Consider the following 21203-nt stretch of genomic DNA (forward strand, 5'->3'; position numbering starts at 1 on the left):
AGGCAAGGGGTGGGGCCTCAAAACACTAGTGAACTTAGTTCCATGGCAGGTATCCTAACCAACTATAAATAATCTTTGTTTCGACATCAAAATCAGACCAATTATAATCTCCCTCCTTGGCCATCCCTTTCTGGAATCTGCCCCCACCTGTAGTTTAAGTCCATGGAACCGGATTTAGGTGTTCATTACACAATTTCTCTCCTGAATGATTCAGACACAGAATAAAGTCCAAATTTAGACCAGCAGACAGCTCACCCATATCCCTTTCGTCCCTTTCCTTCCACATTCATTAATCTTATGGAAAGCATTCTCTCACGATAAAGCAGTCAGGACACCATGATATATAGAGCCACACATGAATTTGTTACTTTAACAAGAATCTTTGAGAATCTAAGTAGCAAACACTGCTAGGAAGCAAAAATACCAAGATACAGGATTCAGCACCCCATTCCTTCCCTTTCTTATCTCTTATAATTCCATCACTCTGGAGGCAGAGGCAGCTAGATCTCTGAGGGTTCAAGGCCAGACTGGGCTACATAGTGAGTACTAGGTCAGCCAGGGCTACATAGATCCTGCCTCAAACAAACAAAAAAGAAACTTGTTAAAATAAAAATTTATTTTAAAGTTTATAGGGAGCAAGGTAAGATTCTGCCTAATTTAAGAATACAAATTCCTTATTGTGCCAGATGCAAATGAACCCAAGTTCTAATTGCTTATATTGGAAAATACATATACAGAAGACCAAATTGTGTATATGACTGAAAATGGAGATTTCTTTTTTTAACCCAAATAATGTAGTTATATATTATATAGGCCATTATGAATAAAATCATAGCTGTATTTTATTTGTATCAAAAGAGGATTAATTTGACAAGAGATCCCTTAGACCAAATTCAACTTTACATTATCTTAGGATTGAAGTGGCCTTGCCAAAGACATGGTTAAGCTGACCTCTGAGTTCCGTATTACTAATCTCCATCTCACCCTACAGCTAAGGCTTATAAATATAATTCATCAGCTTCACAAACCATGTGGTTATTAGGTAAAAAGTCACCCAGACAGCCTGACTTGGTGGTACATAACCATAGTGCTGATACTTTAGAGGTTAAGACAGATGTAGCATGAATTCACCTGGGTTCCATACAGCATGATGCTTAAAAAGTAAAGAAATAGTCAGGTTACAGCAACTTTGAATTTTTATTTTACTACTTTTATCAAATGAAAATGTTTTAAGTCAAATTTTTATTAGTCAAATATAATGGTTAAAAGTAAAATTAATTAAATGGTAATATTAAATAGCAGCAGCACATAGTTATATTTTATTACATGTTGAAAAACTGGACAAAGGACCTTTAATGTTTAAGTTCTTTTATAATACTAACCAAGAAAACTATCTCCAAAATTAGCTGCTAGTTAAACAAATATTGTTAGGCATAATCAAATTAAGAGAGTCCTCTTTTACAATTTAAGAAGAGTTAAGCAATTTAGGAGTAAAGGAGAAAAAAATAACACATAATTTTTAATTTACATTTTTATAAAATGTGCCAAATATTCAACCCTCAAAAGAAAGATTACAAGCTTTATATTACTGTTCATATTAAAACCCTTTTAAATTTAGAAAGTTACAGTTTACTTCATATATTTTCTTTAACAAGTAGAATACAGCAATAATACGGACCAACTTTCAGTGAGTATAAGCACTTTACTTTTGCAGTGTGTTGGTAATCATTGCAAACCTCTGCTTCAGGAACTCTCTTTTTTGGATCAGAAAATTTTCAATAATATTGGCTTCTCTGAAGAGTCTCTCTAGTTCATCAATGTAAGACGCATCTACGGCTGCTCTCTCACTAACAGGAAGAACGGCTTGATGTTAAAATGAGTTATAAAGCCTAGACATGCTATCGTGTCATGTCCTTTATTCTTTATCTGTTAGCTATTTCATTTTCATGCTTCAATTAAGTTCATAGAACTTAATTAATTTACTAGTATTCTCCAAGAAAACGTTAAATCAGTCCTGCAAATATTTTGACTACTTAAAAAGTCCCCTGACACACAGAAAGTGCATCTTATATACTTTAGTTATAAATTATATAAAATATTAAAATTAAACTATCACTTAGGTATAGTGACTTTCCAGTAGCTTATAAAGCAGCTTGTAACACTTCAAATTCTCAAATCAACATTTAAAGTCAGTCTTGAAATGTATACTAATAGGATATAAATATGTGAAATATTCATCTTTAATAAAACCCCCTTAACATTAATTTCACCAAAAAACCTCTACTCTCAAAGAGGTACTTGAATAAAATTTTAAAGATACGATCATCTAGAGACCAAGATACATCCATACTGGTATTAGCACTAAAAATATGACAAATGATGTTTGGACAAATTGGAGATTATTCCCTTAAAATATTCAACTCATCTATCATAAGGAATCAAGACAAAAGTGAAACTTTAAATTTCTAGTTACCAGATAGATTTTTAAGTCATGGAATTAAATTTTTCATTACTGATTTTTCAAGAGAAAAGGATTTCTAACAAAAATACTCAAAAAATATCATAATTACTTGCCTCAAAATCTTTGCATATGTAGACAACATCAGATTAATTTCCTTGCTCGTATCTGTTCAAAAAAATGGGTAGGTTGTAAAATCTAATAAAGTTTATGCACAATCCAGCCAATACACATAAATATAAGCATTATTAATACATCACCACTCAAATCCTTCTCTAGGGCTTCCTCTTTATAAAGGAGTCCAGAACTTTCAGAGAAAGAAGAATCCAATTTTCCAAGCGAGGGTACCTGTGGACTATCTGACACCTGAGGCTAAGAAAAGACAAAAACCAGATCAATGGTAATATCTTTAGACATATATATTCTGTTTATTAAAAAAGCAAAGCAAACTTTTCCAGGGGGGTTGGGGACACAGCCTAGCATCCTTAAGGCTGTAGGTTCAGTCCCCAGTATTTCAGAATTAGAATTGAAACTCCATGCTTGGAGCTGGGGATTAGTTCAGTGGGAAAGCACTGGACTAGGAAAGCACTGAAAAGTAAAAAAAAAAAAAAAAAAAAGCATAAAAAAAGAAAAATAAAATAAAAAGCAGACATGCTAGAGATTCCATACCAGTTATTTAAATTTTTATTGTCAAGGAAACCTTTAGACACAATAAACACCTTGCTTAAAATACTAAATTTTGCTAAGTTTGGAGATTTTGAAAATAGCTTTTAACTCTTAATGAAAAACAGTCCTGTATCTTGCACCAGTGGATATTTTTATAATAACAAGATAACTGTAATTTAGACAACAGATAAATGGTTGCAAAATTTTGTAATATAGAGACTGGTAAGATGGCTCAGCAGTGAAAGAAAGCACTAACCACTAAAATCTGATGGTCTAAGTACAATCACCAGATGGGCCTATGGCATGTAAGAATTTTACTTATCCTAGCGAATAATTTTTCATGTAAAACCCCGTGTACCAAAAGACATGGACTCACCTTGGTTACTTTTGGTTACCAAGTAGATTTTTATAGATCTGTTCTTAGTGGAAAAACTAGGTAGAGTCAACATAGCTCCTGCTAAGACAATCCTACCTCTGAGACTACGAGAACACTAAATTCTATTTACCAATAGCACTTTCTTGAAGAAGATGAAACCAGAAATAAGTAAAATACATTAAAAGGTTCCAGGAGCATAAAACTTACCTCCAATTCTCTTGACCTCTTGCAGTTTCTAGAATCAGGTTTTACGAGGTGGTTTGCCATTATACTCTGGAGGCACAAACTATAAAGTTTAGAGATTTGTCAAATTTAGGCACAAAGTCCACACTACAGGTCTCTTCACCTGGGTCCTTTTCCCACCTCTACCATCATTATTTCTACTCTCCTGATCTGCCACTTAAATTTAATTTCTCCCCTCTCTATTTCATCCTGTCTCTCAAAACTTTTCCATTCAACAGCCTTCTGGGTCAGTAAACTCAAGTTTTATCACAGTATCCAATGGCCTCCATCATCGGAGACCAATTTATTATCCACACCATTTTCAACTACTCGTCTGTAAAGGAGCTCAACTAACCTCACTGGCAATTCTATCTTGTTTTAGCATTAGAAGATTTATGATTCTTCTGTCTCTATAAAATGTTAATGTTAATGTTAAAATTAGAGGTTAGATGCTCTTGGGACCCTTTTCCTCCTACTGAGTTGCCTCATGCAGCCTTGATAATGAGGGTTTGTGTATACTCTTAATTGTAGCTTGTTATGCCTTGTGATCCCTGAGAGGCCTGCTCTTTTCTGAAGGGAAATGGAGGAGTGGATCTGGGAAGAGGGGAGGTAGGGGGAAGAGGCTTGGAGTAGAGGGAGGGGAAACTGAGGTAGGAATGTAATATATGATAAGAAAAAATTTTTTAAAAAAAGCATGTTAGAGCTCCCCTTTCTTCCTTCTTGAAAGAAGGACAGAAAGAGATGGTTGATCACATGTAAACAAATAAAACTGAGCTATCCAGAAATAAGATCTTTTTATTCTTCTAGTCTGAGATTGTTTTCATTGCCCTGCCATTACCATAACACGGCATCAAATTGCTTTCCCATAAATTCTGAAGCCATTTTCCTGAGAATCTGAACTGTTCAGTCTTAAATTTGAAAAGACACTGGAACTTAGAAGGATGGTTTCCACTGTATTTTAGGGTTGAAGAACTATTTACATTCAAATTATCTGTTTGTTTCTCTTTTTATTTGTTGGTCTTTCGAGATAGGGTTTCCCTGTGCAGCCCTGACTGTCTGGAACTCTCTCCGTAGACCAGGCTGGCCTCAAACTCTCTCTGCCGCCAGAGTGCTGGGATTAAAGGCCTTCGCCACACACCCAGCTCTAGCTGTTTCTTGTAAGTATCATGAGTTATTTAACTACAGAAAATCCGAGTGTTTATATGTAATATACATATGATGGAAACCAGAGCAAAAGGCAGATTATAAAGACACTTCTAACTTGAGCACAGTCCTTCCAAGTGCCTACCATTACTTTAAGGGTACTAAGCTGAAGCGCTAACAACCTAACATGTAGGAAATGCACGCATGGATGGATTGACGTTCCTAAAGAACCGGAAAGTATCTCAGAGACGCCCACACAAGGAAAAAGTCTTCTTCCCCTTTTAGTATTTCCTTTTCTTCTGCTTTTTTTCTCAAACGAACAGAACGTATACATAAATAAATAATAAAAACACAATAAAACTTCTATAATTAGGTAATTCTGTGTTTGTAAAAGTGATTACTGACACAACTTAAGCCTCTTGACTAGCAAAGTCTGGGTTAACAGGCAGGTCCTCACTCTAAGAAAAAATCAGAGACTTGTGGCTGGCTATGCCATCTACGGCATCACCTTGTGCGACTGTCTGCTGTTTGTCTGGGTTTTCCTTCTGCAGGCTGTGGTTGGTTTGGTTTCAGATTTTCCAGGACTGAGACTCACCACATAAACCAAGCTAACCTAGAACTCCCTGGGTAGCCGAGGACGGACTCAAAGTCGCAGCAATCCTCCTGCCCCCGTGCTCCGAGTGCTGGGATTATGGGTGTGTGCTACCCCCTGCCGCAACGGCCTTCTGTTGCTATCTCTTCACTGCACTGCGGTCTCCTCACGCCATTTCCCGCCTCCTTCCCTCGCCTCCCTCACACCTTCCGGTTTGCTCTGCGGCCCCACAGACGCCAGACCCCGGCCCCACAGAGGCCGCACCCATCCCCACCCGCTGCTTTCCTTTCCACTCCATTTCCCCCCATCACGGGCGCACGCGCTCACCCTCTTGTCCCACTAGCGATCGGAGATTCGGCCACAACCTTCCGCCTCAGAACGGCGCAACAGCGAAAGGCTTCGTGTCCCTCTGCGCAGGCGCCCTAGTGCACAGTTCCCAGCAGGCAGCGCGGCGGGTCACGCGGAGGCCTCGCCTCTGTTTATTTCCCGCCTTTTTTCTCTAGACTTGGAACCTTCGCTTCCCACACTGTGGAGAGGGAAAAGTTAACTTCGAAACTGGTCTCCAGGAAGAAGAGAGGCATTGCCAGGGGCAGCCGGGCTTGTGCCAGAGCCAGGAATCTCGGCGGATGAGCATTCACTTTCCCACCTGCTCCTCTCAGGAAAGGACATGTTCGCTCGGCATAGGGTGTGCTGGCAGGAGGAGACCCAACCGGTTCCTCTAAGCCCACGGTCTCCATCAGTGTCCCTCCGCCCTCGGCACCAAACTCTCCAGATCACACCCGTAAAGAAAATAACTTTATGGACATGTCAGTAAGTGTAGCTGACCCATGTAGCGTTCAAAAATAACTCAGTAATTCGCATGGTTCACACACTCGTGGCTTAACTTTCTTGGGGTCTTCTGGATACCAACTTTGACCTGCAGCTTCATAGACTTCCTAAATTCTTTCCGGTTAGTTAACCTGTTGCAGAAATAGTATATTGCCTCATAAAACAAAGGTCAATGACATGCCTCCATGAACCCTGAGCACATAATTTTACATTTTAGAAGGCTGTTATTTAACATGTAGTCTTTTGGGTTTTTTTTTTCCTTTTGTTAATTTAAGAGTTAGCATCAAGGCTGGGAAGTGGCTAGCGATAAAGAGCATTTGCCTAACTAGAGTGTTACTTCCCTGATATGGGAAGTGGGGGGGGGGGTGGCTTGAAAGTGTGTTATCTGTGTTGAAATTTTTACTATCTGTAGTATGTAATACACTTTTTATATAGTTGAATATGTTCATTTTACAGTGCTTTCCTGTCCTTGGGTTCATTTTCCAGCACTCATAAATCAGTGCTTCCAGCCCTGGGAAGGTAGAAGCTAGAGGGTCGGAAATTTAAGGTCATCCTTGGCTACTTTTGAGGCTAGCCTGGGATAAATGAGACTAGGGGTATCTGCCAGCCTGATCTACAGAGTGAGCTCCAGAACAGCTGGGTCTACGCAGTGCAACCCTGTCTCAAAAAAACAAAACAAAACAAAAAACAGACTCTGACCTTTCTAAATTTTTTATAAACATGAAATAAAAATGTAAGGATTTAATTTTTTAAGCATTTCCAGCAAATATAATATTCTCTACTCAGTATTTATTTGGTTTTGGTTATTTGTTTGTTTTTGAGACAGTCATGCTTTCTAGTCCAGGCTAGACTGGAATTTATAATCCTCCTGCTTCAGTCTTAACTATTCTATCTTATTAGCATTAGCACTGTTATTTTTAAAGGTCCATTAAAACAAAAAGTGTGGCTGATATTGGTCTATTTCCTCTCCCAACTTCACCCTGTATTATAGCTAAACAAATAATTATCCATTTGGTTCTTAAAATATATTTCAAAGGAAAAAAAGGATTCTATCCTAATGCATAAATGTTTTCATAGGATTAAAAGAATACCATACTATACTATTTTCTTGTTTTAATGTTACCCTCATTGTATGGGTAATGAGAAGATGTGGAGGGTTCTGGTTAGCCAATGCCTTAGACTCTTCCAAAGATTGCTGACAAGTCTATAAAATACACAGGACACAGAAACATATAGCTTACTCTATACCATAGGAAATGGAACCTTGTATCCAAGCCCCAAAACTTGGAAATGTACAAACCATTTTTTCTACATCTTTAGAGCAGGAGGGAGCCCACTGGCACTCATTCTGCTTCTGGTCACGTTGGGTGCATGTGTGGAGATTGAACCCAGGACCATGTTCTTGCTAGCCGAATCCTCTACAGTTGAGCTAACCCCACTAGCCACTGTGACCCTATTTCATGCGGTCTTTTGTGTCATTTGGAGGATGAAAACTTGCCTTTTTAAAGTCAGTCACATTTGTATTTGTATTCTTACCACATTCTTTTTTAAAATATTAGTTTTTCTTCTGGTAACGCATCACCCCAAGTCCCTCCAAACACTTCACCACAAACTTCCTCTGTAATCGTGGCTATGGGCATGATGTTTGCATGACTTTAGGAAATCAAAACTCTACCCTGTTTGTTTTCCTTTTTTAAGAAATTAAAAACTACCTGCTTACACAGCATTTTTTTCCCTAACTTTAGAAGCCCTCTTACCGTTTCTGTACTGGGGGAAAAAGTCACTTTCTCATTCCATTGCTAACAAAGCAACAGTTTAGCTTGTGGCCAAGTAAAAGGTCCCTAAGAGATGCTGCTGTTATTTCAAGGCTATATTCACACTCTTATCTTTAGAAGTAACATTTTAGAAGACTATGTTAATGTATTGGTTAGAAAGCTGTATCGATGAGTTAAAGATAAACCTTAAAAAATAATCTCCCTAAGTCATATTTCAAATATTTTGAGTCAGAAATTTGCCACCATTCTCAGAATAGATGGTTCTGGTTTGTGTTTGTGTTGGGGGAAGAGAGCCTGCAGGTAACAACATGCCACAGGATGTATGTGACAGTCAGAGGACACGCTTCTGATATCAGTTCTGGGGTGTCTAGCTAGCCCTGGAGCCTCTGGGGAGTCTCCTGTCTCTATTTCTCATTTCCTGTGGGCTCACTGGGATTAGACACCAGTGCTACAGGGTCCAGCTTTTAGTCTATTTTTACTCAAGTTTTTTATTAAAAAAAAAAATTCAAATGGGAGGGAGGGGACAACTCAACCATTAAAGTTCTAGTCACACAAGCATGAGGACCTGTAGTCAATTCCCAACTAACTCACATTTAAAAAGATCATGCCTGACATAGAGCCAGTGAGATGGCTCAGCAAGGAAAAGCACTTACTGCCTAAAGGCCCAAGTTCAATCCCTGGGGCCTACATGCTGGAAGGAGAGAACTCACTCCTGCAAGTTGTCCTCTGACCTCCACATATGTATCATGGCATACGAACACACACACACATACAGAGAGAGAGAGAGAGAGAGAGAGAGAGAGAGAGAGAGAAAGCTTTTTAAACAGCCTATTAGCATGATGCACACACTTGTAACCCCAGCACTGGGGCTGTGGAGGCAGTCAGGTCCCTGGGTCTCACTAGCACATCAGCTTAGCTAGTCAAATCATGTGAACCGCAGGTCCTAGTGAGAGACCCTGTCTCAAAACCCATTATAAGACAGTTCTGAGGAACAACACCGGAGGTTGGCTTCTGCCTCCACATGAATGTACAACTCCCACACACCCACACACGCGTGCATACACAGGAAAGATTCTAATGATATAAATTTGGCTTGGTATTTGATGTGATAGTGGAAAGGCTTTGTTTCCAGGCCACTGAGAAGTAAATCTGAACAGCCCCAACAAGTGTCCTGTGACACCACATTGACCTTGGAAGGAAAAATCCCGAATACGGTCTTAAAAAGAAGAAAGAAAGAAAATACTATACAAAAAATATTTTCCCCCAAAAAAAATATATTTTAGATGTATTTTAGGTATAATGACTATATTATAGAAATGACTCCAGTGTGTTAGCCAAAAGCATTTCATGCTGAAGTGCAACAAGCTCAGAACAGAATGCCCAATGTGAGAAAGGATGCTCTACCCAAGCAGGTTCGTTTCCTTACGTTGCTTTCCTAACCTGAAAGAGGCATGGGCCTGGGAAGGGCCAGACCCCAGTTTTCACAGAAGAGATGATTCACCAAATACTGACATTTACATTAAAGGAAATGCCTGTGTTTTCTAAGATTTTGTTGTAAGTTTTCTCATATCTTGGAGAGAGTGTGTGGTGTGAGGCTGAGGCGTGCCAGAGGCAGTCTCCTCCCTTTGCTGCCTCCTTCCTCATTCCTCATTCCTCGGTCCTCACCCAGACTGAAAGCTCTCTGTACCTCCATGTCCTCTGTATTCCAGCTGCTGACAGGGCTGCCGCCTTCCACAGCTCCAGTGTTAGGAAGAAGAAAGAGGCTACAAAGCTTCCGAGTCACTTCCTCTCGGAGGGAACTATTTGGCCGAGGTAAGACAAGTCTCTATTTATTTGGAAACAGTGGCATGAGGATTAGAGGCAAATAAGCCAAAATGCTCTAGAGGAATATGTCTCCTCTATCACCAAGACGGGAAGTCAGGAGCCACACAAGGAACAGAAGCTGAGAACAGGTTGTTCTTCTCTGCTAGATATGAGTTTCACTTCAGGGCACAGATTCTGTTTCATCTTTTGAAAATTATTGGGGACCCTGGAGAGCTTTTCTTTCTCTTGACTATTTTTCATATTACTGTATTGTGCTAGAAAAATATTTAAATCTGAAAAAATTTTAAAGTAGTCACCTAGTGGTTTTATTGTAAAGTACACCACATGTTTTCTTAAATAATATTCTTTGAGAAACTCTATCCGAACACTCTACGGCTTTTTGTATATTTACAAATCTCTTTACGGTTTGACTGAATGGACGAAAGTAAGAATCTTCTTGCTTTGTTTTTAGATTGTTGTGATGGTAAGGTACACAGACTTCACTTCTGATACTCTCTCATCCACTTGTGAGATGTGAGATCTAAAAGGCAGTGGCATCAGAGGATGACTAGAAACAGTTTCGGCTACCCTATGAAAGCAAAAGAGACCTCATGCAAGGCTGATAATCGATAAGATCTGCAGCAGAAGGCTTGGGCAGGTCTGTACTTGGATCATATAGCATTCTCCGGGTAGACGTTATTCCACAAGGGAAGGGCTGAATAAAATTATCTCTATCTTGAGGTCACATAACAAAGCCAATCAAGAATGTCTTTAATCTCTTTACTTTTTGTCTATTTCCGGCTGACCAAATAATTTTATGACACGCTCCTGCAGAGTACCTTACCTCTTACCTGCAGTGTGACAAGAGCCTCGGAACAGAGAGAGAGGCTGTTAACCAGGGTGTGACTCTTCCATAGGACTCTCAAAACTCTTCATATTCTTCTGTTTGCTGCAGAAGAGAACTGTTACACCCGCCACACCACCCCCACCACACCATTGTTCCCCGACACACAACTACTCTTCCCCAATGCCCTTCTTTCTCTCTCTGTTCAAATACGGAGCATTCTTCAAAATTAACATCGACTCTCCTTTCACACACACTCATTCCAAGTATGTCAGTTTCATCTGACCTTTTTTGTCAATATTTAACAGTTGATTAAATATACCTGTCATTAATGATCTAATTTCCTGTTGTGTTCTGCTCCTATTGCTTCCACATCCCACACACACATTGTAAGATGGCACAATTGTCAAGGCCTAACTGACTTATTGAACTGAAATGTCACCTGGCCAGTAAGGTGACTCAACAAGTAAAAGAGCTGCATCAAAGCCTGCTGACCTGAGATTGATTCATGGAATCCATACAAAGAGGGAAGGAGAGAATCAAATCCATACAGTTGCCCCTGACCTCCATGCATATCCCATCATACACTCATACACACAAACTAAATACAGGTGTTTTGGTTTGGGTTTTGTTTGTTTTGTTTTGTTTTGAGACAGGGCCTCATCTTGTAGCACGGACTGTCCTTAAACTTACTATGTAAACAAGGGTAGACTCAAACTAACAAAGATTCACCTGCCTCTGTCTCCCAAGTGCTGAGATTAAAGGTGCACTGCCTACACCTGGCTACAATAAAGATGGTTGTTTTTTTTTTTAAAGAATTGAAATGTTGAGTGTTGATCTTGCTGCTGCCAAGAAAACTTCCCATCTGATTGTAGAGATTTAATCTCGTAGCAGGGTCCTCTGTTCAGCCCATACCTATTCACAGAACTAGAGTTCCACAGAGAGGGCAAATGGGATTGTAAGTGCTTTTCAAGTTCAAAGCATTTTACTTTTAATACAATACTATGTTTTTAAACTCCTAGTAATTTAAAAATTCTGACTGAATGATATTCTATAGCTGTGTATTGCCTTCCAGTGGTTCTCAACCTTCCTAATGCTTTGACCCTTTAATATTTCTAGTTCCTGCCGGGCGGTGGTGGTGCATGCCTTTAATCCCAGCACTCGGGAGGCAGAGGCAAGCAGATCTCTGTGAGTTCGAGACCAGCCTGGTCTACAAGAGCTAGTTCCAGGACAGGCTCCAAAACCACAGAGAAACCCTGTCTCAAAAAACCAAAAAAATAAAAAAATAAAATAAAATTTATAGTTCCTCATGTTGTGGTAACTCCTAACCATAAAATTATTTTCATTGCTACTTCATAACTGTAATTTTCTACTGTTATGAACCATAATGTAAATATCTGTGTTTTCTGATAGTCTTAAGTGACCCCTGTGGAAGGGTTGAGACCCACGGGTTGAGAATCACTACCAGAGGAAGTGGCTACTAGGACATTTGCCCTATATATATGGCTCTTTTGTGGCAGCTTTAACTATAGTCTAGAATTGCAGAATGCTGGGTCTGGAAAAGACCTTAAAACTTGACCTACAGCTTCCTTGTTTTCCAAATGAAGAAACTGAGATCCACCACCCCCCCATATTAAGTAACTTGCCCCAGGCAAAATTGGAACTCATGTGACCTAGCTTTCATCATGATATGCTGCCATTCACTCTCTGTGGTCTAGTTTTCAAAGGTTTATACAACTTTTTTTTATTTGAAGAGCCAGTTCTTGCTATATTCTCTTGGGAGGGTCTTTATGAGAATATTAGATGCAGGCTTCAGAGATGACAATGTTGGAAAAGTATCCCAGGACCTGTGTTCATTCTCCAGAATGCAAGGTTAAAACACAAACAAAACCTGGAGTGGTGCAGTGAGCTTCTAGCCCCAGTGCTAAGGTGACAGAAGCAGGTGCATCCATATGAAGCTTGCTGACCATCCAGTCCAGCCAGTAGCTAAATTCCAAGAGATTGAGAGGTCCTGTCTCTAAAAAAGGGGGAGGGTGTAGCCATCATATTGACTCAGAGGATAAGGGTGCCTGCCACCAGTCCTGGCCCAGAAATGACTTCTGCAAGTTGTCCTCTGACCTTAGGCATGTGGACACACAAACACAAAAATAAATATGGTTTCCTTACTTTTTAAGATGATGGATGGTACTTAAGGAATTAACACCCACTGTCCTCTGGTCTACACACACATACATATGCAAGAGACTATTAGGTAAAATGTTCAAGGCATTCTTATCCACTGAGAACTGTATTTCATAGATTAGAATTGAGAAAGCAAAGAAACATGAGTCAGAAAGAATCAGAGAAAAAATGGGGAGAAGTTGTGAAGAGGAGATCAAGATGTATCGAGAGCTAATGGAGGTGTGAACAAAGCAATGAAAACTTCAAAGTAAATACATAAAACAAAATAAATTAGAAAAAAGGAGAGTGAGACAGTCTTACATTTGGATTCATCTGGTTTCAGGCTTCTCTTGTTTTCTTGCTTTCACTGAGTTTTAGAGGAAAGCTCCAAGATCTGCCCCCCAAAATAGAATGTATTGGCTCCACTACGACCAAGTAACTTTCTAAAAACTCAGTTTTAACCTGTCTTTCTCCTACCCAAGGCAAAACTGAACTAATATAATAGGAAAATAATGGTGTAACTTTATAAGTAATTGAAAATAATATGAATATTTTAAAATGAAATACTTGATCTAGCTAGAAGGTGGTGGTACATGCCTTTAATCCCAGCACTCAGGAAGCAGCGCCAGGTGGATCCCTGTGAGTTCGAGGCTAGAATGGTCTACAGAGAGAATTCCAGGACAGCCAGGGCTACACATAGTTTATACTGGTGTAATTTCAGAGCTGCTATGCCAAAGGGATTGGAAACTGTTTGCACTATTGCCAAGTGGAGGAAGACTTTACCCTGGTAGGATTATCTACCTCCACTACTATGGCATAAGTTAAGCTACTCCTTCCATATTTCTGAAACTCTGCCACTGAGCCCTAATTCCAACCTTCCCCCTTCCTTTTTTTTCAGATTTGGGGACAGGAGCTAAGTTTCCTAAGATAACCTTGAACTCACTCAGAATTACCCAAAGAAGGCCCCCTGTCTCAACCACCATTGTAATTGGGGCCACGGGCCTATGCCAGCAGACTGGATTATGATGCTATTATTAAATTATTATTTTATTTCAGTGTGTGCATGAGACAGGAGTGTGGGAATCAGAGGAAAACTTTTGTGGAGTCAGTTTTCTCCGTCTTTCTGTGGGTAGTGGGAATAAAACTCGGGTCTCCAGATATGGGTGGGAAGTGCCAGAACCTTTTCACCAGCCATATAATGCTATTTTTCATCATAATTATTTTCTCTTCTTTTTGCCTTTTTGAGACAGGGTCTCACAAAACCCAGGCTAGACTCCACTTCACTGTATAGCTGAAGATGATAATCTTGAACCTTCTACCTCCACCTACCAAATGTGATTATCACTGGTGTATTTCAACACACCCAGGTTTAAATATGTTCAGATCTGATAACAATGTTATCAAGGTATGAAGGGGCATTGTTACTCTTTTTTTTATTTATTATGTATACAATATTCTGTCTGTCTGTATGTCTGCAGGCCAGAAGAGGGCACCAGACCTCATTACAGATGGTTGTGAGCCACCATATGGTTGCTGGGAATTGAACTCAGGACCTTTGGAAGAGCAGGCAATGCTCTTAACCACTGAGCCATCTCTCCTGCCCGCATTGTTACTTTTTGTGATATGGACAATCTCTAAGTATATAAGTACAAGTAAGATGCGAGAATACAGTATTAAGTGGGCCAAGTACCACCATGATAAGGTGTGAGGACTAAGCACCCTACAAAGCCTTCTTAATAATGCTGAGGTGAATGGAAAGGAAGCATGCATCCACGTTGACAGGTGTTAGCACGTGCACCCCAAAAATGCTGCCTCCGCATTGTTACATTTATTACCAAGGACAAAATAATCGTGGATGGGGGCTCTTCAGAAACACGTTCTTTCTGTAAACTGTGAATGGTTACCAAACTTTGTATGGTAAAATGATGAAATCATAAGCAAGCCTTGGTCCCCCACCCTCCCTGCTTCCTGGCCTTTGACAAGGATGCTCCTCTGTCCTTACTGAACTAACATCACTGGGAAAACTTTTCCAACACCGCCACGAGGAGTCTTTGCAACTCCAGCTTCTACAGCACCCGCCATACCTTGCCTCCCCCACTGATGTCTGAGTCACTGGAAGTTGGGAGCTAAGTTTCACTCAGCTTCTAGCCCCGCAGTTGAGTCATACTAGATGCTTAGTGATTAAATGCTAAACAAGTTCAGGAACTATGGGAAAGAGTGTTTTGTTTGTTTCGATGTTGTTATTGTAGTTTTTGAAGGGCATAGCCTTGTGCATGCCAGCCAAGCTCTCAAACACTGAGCCACATTCCTGTTTTTTTTGGGACAGGGTCCCACTATGTAGCCCAGGGAGGCCCCTCACTAATAGATGCTCTTTAGCTTTGGCTTCTTGATGTTGGGAGCACAGACATGTACCACCAGACCCATTTAGGAGTGGTAAATAAATAAATTATTGATTTATTTTATGTATAAATTATGTTTGCATGCTTGTACGACTACTGCCTGTGGGGGCCAGGAGAGGACATCAGATTCCTTGGAACTAGAGTTATTGATGGTTGTGAGATACCATATGGATGCTGAGAATGGACCTGGTCCTCTTGAAGAGCAGCCAGTGCTCTTAACCAATAAGCTGCCTCTCCGGCAATAGGAGTAGTATTTTTAGAGAAGCTGAATCCTTCTCTAAGGTCATTCATTCAATGAATAATTAAACACGCACTATAGTAAATAATAATACAAGGACAATGGCATGGGGTTTTGATCCTACTTCATGTTCTGGCTTTGTGGGAGCCTAGCCAGTTTGGATGTTCACGTTCCTAGACCTGGATGGAGGGGAGAAGACCCTGGACTTTCCACAGGGCAGGGAACCCTGACTGCTCTTCGGACTGGAGAGGGAGGGGGAGAGGGGTTGGGGGAGGAGGAGAAGAGTGGGAGGAGGGGGAGGGAAATGAGAGGCTGGGAGGAGGGGGGAATTTCTTTTTTTTTCTTTCATAAAAAAAAATTTGCTTCAGTATAGTGTACATGACATCATGGAACAGAGCCATGAGTAACACAGTTATATATGCTGGTATCCCCACTGTGTGTGGCTTTGATTTATTTGGGTATATACCCAGGAGTGATACACCAGGATAATATGATAATTCTACTTGTTGTTTTTGAGAGACCTCCATTGTGATTTCCATAAAGATTAAACTAAGCTACATTTCTGCCATGAACGTAGAAGGATTCCTTTTTCTCTGCATCGTTGTCAGATTTGTTAGAAATTCTTTTTTGTTTTTTTTTTGTTCTTGTGTTTTCTTGATGATAGGAATTCTGAGTAATTTTATAAGATTAATTTTTTATAGTTTTAAATCATGTGTGTGTTTGTGCAACTGTTGAGGGTGGGCCTGTGAGTATTAGCTCCCACGGAGGCCAGAGACATCCAGTCACCTGAAGCTGGTGATTATAGGCAATTGTGAGCCACCTGATGTAGGTGCTGGAAACTGAACTCAGATTCTCTGCAAGAGCAGTACATGCTCTCGGGCACTGAGCCATCTCTCCAGCAGCTCAATGCATTTTTAATTCGTGTTTCTCTGGCAGCTAAAGCTGTGAACGTCCTTTTCATGTATTTTTCAGCCATTTGTAGTTCACTGAAAACTGCACATTCAGTTCCTTTATCCGTTTATTGATTAGAATATGAAATAGGCTTGATAACTATTCTCCTTTGGATATAAGGAACTGAAGCTAGGTTGAGTAGGTAAACATCTACCATGTAACTAATACTTTAGGATGGTTTCTTTAAAATTGTTTTTCAACTGAGCTTTAATTTCCATCCACTGTAAGTACCTGCTCTCAGATTATATTAAAATTTAGTGAGTCCTTAAGAGCACAGATTTATAAACACCCCTTAAATGCTACTGTCATTTTCTATAGCTATAACACATGCCAAAAACTAAATGATTTAGATGAAGGGGTGGGGGACAGCAGGGACTTAAGACATACAGAGACTTAAAAGTAATAAATACAGATGATCTGTAACCATTTGTAACTAGAGCTCCAGGGGATCCAAAGATACACACACACACACACACACACACACACACACACACACGAGACAGAGAGAGAGTTAAAATAAATCTTTAAAGTGGCCTCTCTTGTGAAAAGCACTACTCGATTCCTTCCTGTGGGCTCCTCCACAAGGCCCCACCTCCAGCACTGACACATAGACACCAACTCTCATCACGATTCTTGGTGCCTACAAACCATAAAAACAATTAACACTTGTGACTCAGACACAGTCCTGGGAGCTCCATTCATTAACTTCCTCACCACACAGGGCAACAGCTGCTCCCTGGAACCTGCTGTGGTGTAGGGGAAGTTCCAAGTCTTCCCCTGAAGGTCCCAATTTTGAGTCTGCTGAAATAAGACTGCAGTCAACAGATTATCGGGAGCAAAGGCTACAAGAGACAATTAACATGTGCAAGCACCTGAGCTACCTGAAACATTATAACTTACCGAAGCCAGAGTGGTGAAGTTGGGATTCCTTCCTCAGGGAGGAAGTAAAAGGCTTGCAGGTGATTTTAAAGCAGGATGAAATACTGTTGGGGGAGCCTGACCACAGAGTCAGATGCAGACAAGGAGGCCACACATGGGATCCCAACACTGCGGCAGCTGAGGCAGGAGGACTATGATTTCTACAGGACCCCATCTCTATAGGGAAAAACAGAGAAGTCAATGATTGAAGGTAATTGTGTTCCTCTTTAGTGGACCCGCCTTCAGGAAACAGAGAAATTCAGAGAAGTCTCTTTGCTACTTCAGGAGAGGAAGGTGTCAAGAGAACCTTCCAGTAACCACGGGAAGGACCAGAGAGACCTGAGGAGGCTGCTTTCATCAAGTTCGTCATCAACACATTAAAGTACATGCAGGAAACTCATTAAATTAGATAGTTATTAAAAGCCAAGGAGGCGGTTTTTGAGGCAGGGCCTTAGGTAGCATCTTACTACATAGCCTTGAACTCCAGACCATTCTTGTAAAAAAAAAGTACTGTTTTTTGTGCTCCTAATTGATACATAAAGCAACAAGATCTACTAAAGAAATTTCAGGTGATAAAGCTTAAACCATCTCAAGACTCCTGGGACCTACAATGGCTGCTAATAAGTGAGCATTTCAACTAGTAGCAGGGTCAAGGCACTGTGGTTTGTTCCTTCATAACCCCAGGAGGAGGGCTACATTTCAGCTTAGAAATAAATGAGAATAAATATGTCTTGTTTTTCTCCCCAAAGTCACAGATTTCTCATACTTAGGACTCCATGGCAAACCCTTACCCCGTGACAAAATTCTGGAAGGACATATACATAGAAATATAGAGTAGGGTGAGGCAAAGGGGGAAAGCAAATACACAGAGATTTTTGCAGAAACATCATGTTTATGTAATGCTCATGCACAAACACAGACAAGCCAGACTTCAGGTCAAAAGCTGCTGCTGCCTTTGGAGGAAACCCACCAAATGTCAGAACCTCTCTGCTTTCCCCCACCCTGCCCCAAACACCAGGTGGAAATGCCACCTCTGTCTCCTCCTCTTCTTTACCACTGTAGCAGTGAGGTCACGAACCTTCAGCATCTCATCTACAGGAGGCCACTGGCTTTTCAGTTCAGATAGAACTGGTCCCCAGTATTTCTAGCATCCCCAGTTAACACAAAACTAATCATTCACTAGGGAGCCATATTTTCACTAGGGATTCATAGCACTCCTAGCCAGTATTCGCTAGGAGTCACCCTTTAAAATATTATGAAACAGCATTCGCCTGGTTCCAAATAGCTAAGGGTTTGTAAAGAACATAAACGTGCATGCTACAGACTCCTGCTTCACATGTATTAAACATCACAGTTTCCATCAGCATACTGAATGATAAATGACTTTCCAATGCGAAGGTTTAGAAGGCAGTATTAAGGAGCTGGAGAAGTGGCTCAACCATTAAAAGCACTGGCTACTCTTCTAGAGGACTGAGGTTCAGTTTCAGCACCCACATGGTGCCTCACAACCATCTGTAACTCCAGTTGGAGGGGATCCAATGCTCTCTTCTGGCCTCCATGAGAACTGCATGCCTGTGGTGCACAGACATACATGCAAACAAAAATAAATCTAAAAAAAAAAAAAAGAAAGTAAGAGGTCTATTCATTTTATGTGTACGAAGAGCAATCTCTGCCTCTTCATGGGTGACTCTTTGCTTTTCTTAGAATAATGTTGGCTGCCATATTGGAAGAAGGCTCATGCATCAACTTCAGGGAAATGGCATTTATTGACAACACACTCTACTTTACACGTAAGTCTAAACGATTAAGACAAATGTGGGTCTCGGGTACAGATTTTCAACTAGAAATGAAATCAAGAAGTGAGCTTGGATTCCTGTTTGTCATCAAATTCTACGGAAATGTCAATGACACACTAAGACTGCTAAAAAACAAAACGGATTTCCTAGCTCCAGTGCCCTGCCCCACGTCCTGAGTTGACACTCCAGCAGTTTGTCACCAAAATGGTGTCTGGTGCCCTCATGAAAATGTACCACTGAGGAAAAACTGCTTCCCAAAACAAATGCAATTAATGAGATTCTAGGCCTAGAGTTCTGTCTACACCATTCATGTTAATAGATTTGACCAAAAAAAATAATAATCCTTCTAAGATTCCTTGGGAAACTTGACTTCACTGAAAGTTCAGCTTTCTTTGGAAGCTTCATAGAAAATCCTTAGATGTCTTGCATTTAAACAATAAACATAAAAGGAAAGTTTGCCACTTTATTAAAAAAATACTTTAGCTGGGGCTGAAGAGATGGCTCAGAGGTTAAAAGCATTGCCCCCCCTTCCAAAGGTCCTAAGTTCAGTTCCCAGCAACCACATGGTGGCTCACAACCATCTGTAATTGGGTCTGGTGCCCTCTTCTGGCCTGCGGGCATACACATAGACAGAATATTGTATACATAATAAATAAATATTAAAAAAAACTTTAGCTATGTACTGAAATTACAAATCCTGGATTTAAATTGTTAATTATTGCTATTTTATGTGTGTACTTGTTTCTCCTGCATGTATGTCTGTGCAATATGTGCAAGCAGTGTCCTAGGAGGTCATAAAAGGGTGTGGATCCTCTGGAACTGGAGTTGCAGAAGGTTGTGAGCTGAGAATTGAACCATGGTCCTTTGGAAGAGCAGACAGTGTTTTAAGAACTGGATCATCTCTCTAGCCCTAGATTTAAGTTTAAAGTTTAAACCTAGCACACTTGTGTACACACAAACCCTAATAAGCTTAATTTTATGGGCTCCTGAATGCTTGTCATTTGATATTCCTAATGGAGGTCAACAGAGCCCATCACCATTATATAGAGGTGAGGAAGTGAGGAGTGGGGGCAGGTGAAAATCTGTGAGTTGGAGGACAGCCTGGCTTACAAAGTGAGTTGAAAGGCAGCCAGAGATTTTTAGTAAGACCTTGGAGAGAGAGAGAGAGAGAGAGAGAGAGAGAGAGAGAGAGAGAGAGAAAGAAATAGAGTTCCAAAAGTGAGGGGAAGGGGACATGATGAGCTGAACTATATAATTTAACATATTATGTTTCTTTTTCCTCCCTTTAGCTGAAGATGATGGTAAAGTATAAATTTATTTTTCTCTCTTTGCAAATTAGAAGATACTTAGACACGTCTATTGTCTGCTGGGGAAAACTGTCCATAGAGATGTCCAGGGGGTAGTTAATAATTACAGTTGCATTATATTCACATAATTCTATGGGAGAGCATATTAAAACTTGAATTCCTCGGCTAATTGACTTAAGTTGTTTCTGTCTTACTTCTGCTGATTACAGCAGCCTTGCATGGTGCTTGGACATTTCTGTTGTCTGGTTTGATTTGACACTGGTTGCTATTATGTAGCCTACACTAACCGAGAAGACACTATATCACCTGGACTGGCCTCAAACTGTGACCCTCCTGCCTTCACCTCCCAAGTGTAGCACACTACAGTAGCACACGCAGCAGCATTCTTTTATAACAGCATTAGCACATGTGTCTCACTGTTTGTTCAGAATAAAATCTAGGGAGCAGAACTGCAGGTTGGCAAATCAAAGCCTCAATGGTCCTTCCATTGATTTTATAAGTGTACTAGCAAGAGATAATTCCCTAGCCTGATGTGGTGGAATACACCTTTAATCCCAGATTTTGGGAAGCAGAGATAGGCATATCCCTAAGTTTGAGGCCATCCTGATCTACAGAACAGATTCCAGGACAAGTAAGTCTATACAGAAAAACAATGTATTGAAAAATAAATGAGAGAGAGAGAGAGAGAGAGAGAGAGAGAGAGAGAGAGAGAGAGAGAGAGAGAGAG

At 40.4% G+C, this 21203-nt stretch overlaps 2 protein-coding genes across 7 annotated transcripts in view; one reads left to right on the forward strand and one right to left on the reverse strand.

Moving 5' to 3' along the window:
• The window catches only part of Il18 (interleukin 18), a 67643-nt gene that overhangs the window by 372 nt on the left and 46068 nt on the right, over positions 1 to 21203 (forward strand). Inside the window, exons 2-4 of one of the 4 annotated variants that reach the window (XM_050156236.1) lie at positions 4754 to 4879; positions 9770 to 9872; positions 19078 to 19163. In XM_050156236.1, the coding sequence (XP_050012193.1) occupies positions 19082 to 19163 (82 nt within the window). In that variant the 5' untranslated portion in view covers positions 4754 to 4879; positions 9770 to 9872; positions 19078 to 19081. Of the gene's footprint in view, positions 1 to 2842; positions 2859 to 4753; positions 4880 to 6275; positions 9873 to 19077; positions 19164 to 21203 lie in introns of those variants that run through there. The other 3 variants (XM_050156238.1, XM_050156237.1, XR_007594295.1) reach the window with 3 other exon arrangements.
• On the reverse strand, positions 106 to 19056 carry Tex12 (testis expressed 12). Of its 3 annotated transcripts, none has more exons than XM_050156254.1 (6): positions 17356 to 19056; positions 5785 to 5983; positions 3708 to 3773; positions 2719 to 2830; positions 2575 to 2626; positions 106 to 1847 (listed from the first exon to the last, which is right to left on the reverse strand). In XM_050156254.1, exons 3-6 carry the CDS (start codon positions 3765 to 3767, stop codon positions 1703 to 1705), a joined length of 369 nt encoding a protein of 122 aa, XP_050012211.1. In that variant the 5' UTR covers positions 3768 to 3773; positions 5785 to 5983; positions 17356 to 19056; the 3' UTR covers positions 106 to 1702. The 3 variants fall into 3 exon arrangements, with proteins under 3 accessions (XP_050012211.1, XP_050012209.1, XP_050012210.1); XM_050156252.1 differs by having other exon boundaries at positions 3708 to 3786; positions 17356 to 19049; XM_050156253.1 differs by lacking the exon at positions 17356 to 19056 and adding an exon at positions 10715 to 11781 and having other exon boundaries at positions 3708 to 3786.

The sequence above is a fragment of the Alexandromys fortis genome, unplaced genomic scaffold, assembly GCF_014885135.2.
Source record: "Alexandromys fortis isolate MF-2015 unplaced genomic scaffold, M_Fortis_MF-2015_v1.1 scaffold_89, whole genome shotgun sequence".
NCBI lineage: Eukaryota > Metazoa > Chordata > Mammalia > Rodentia > Cricetidae > Alexandromys > Alexandromys fortis.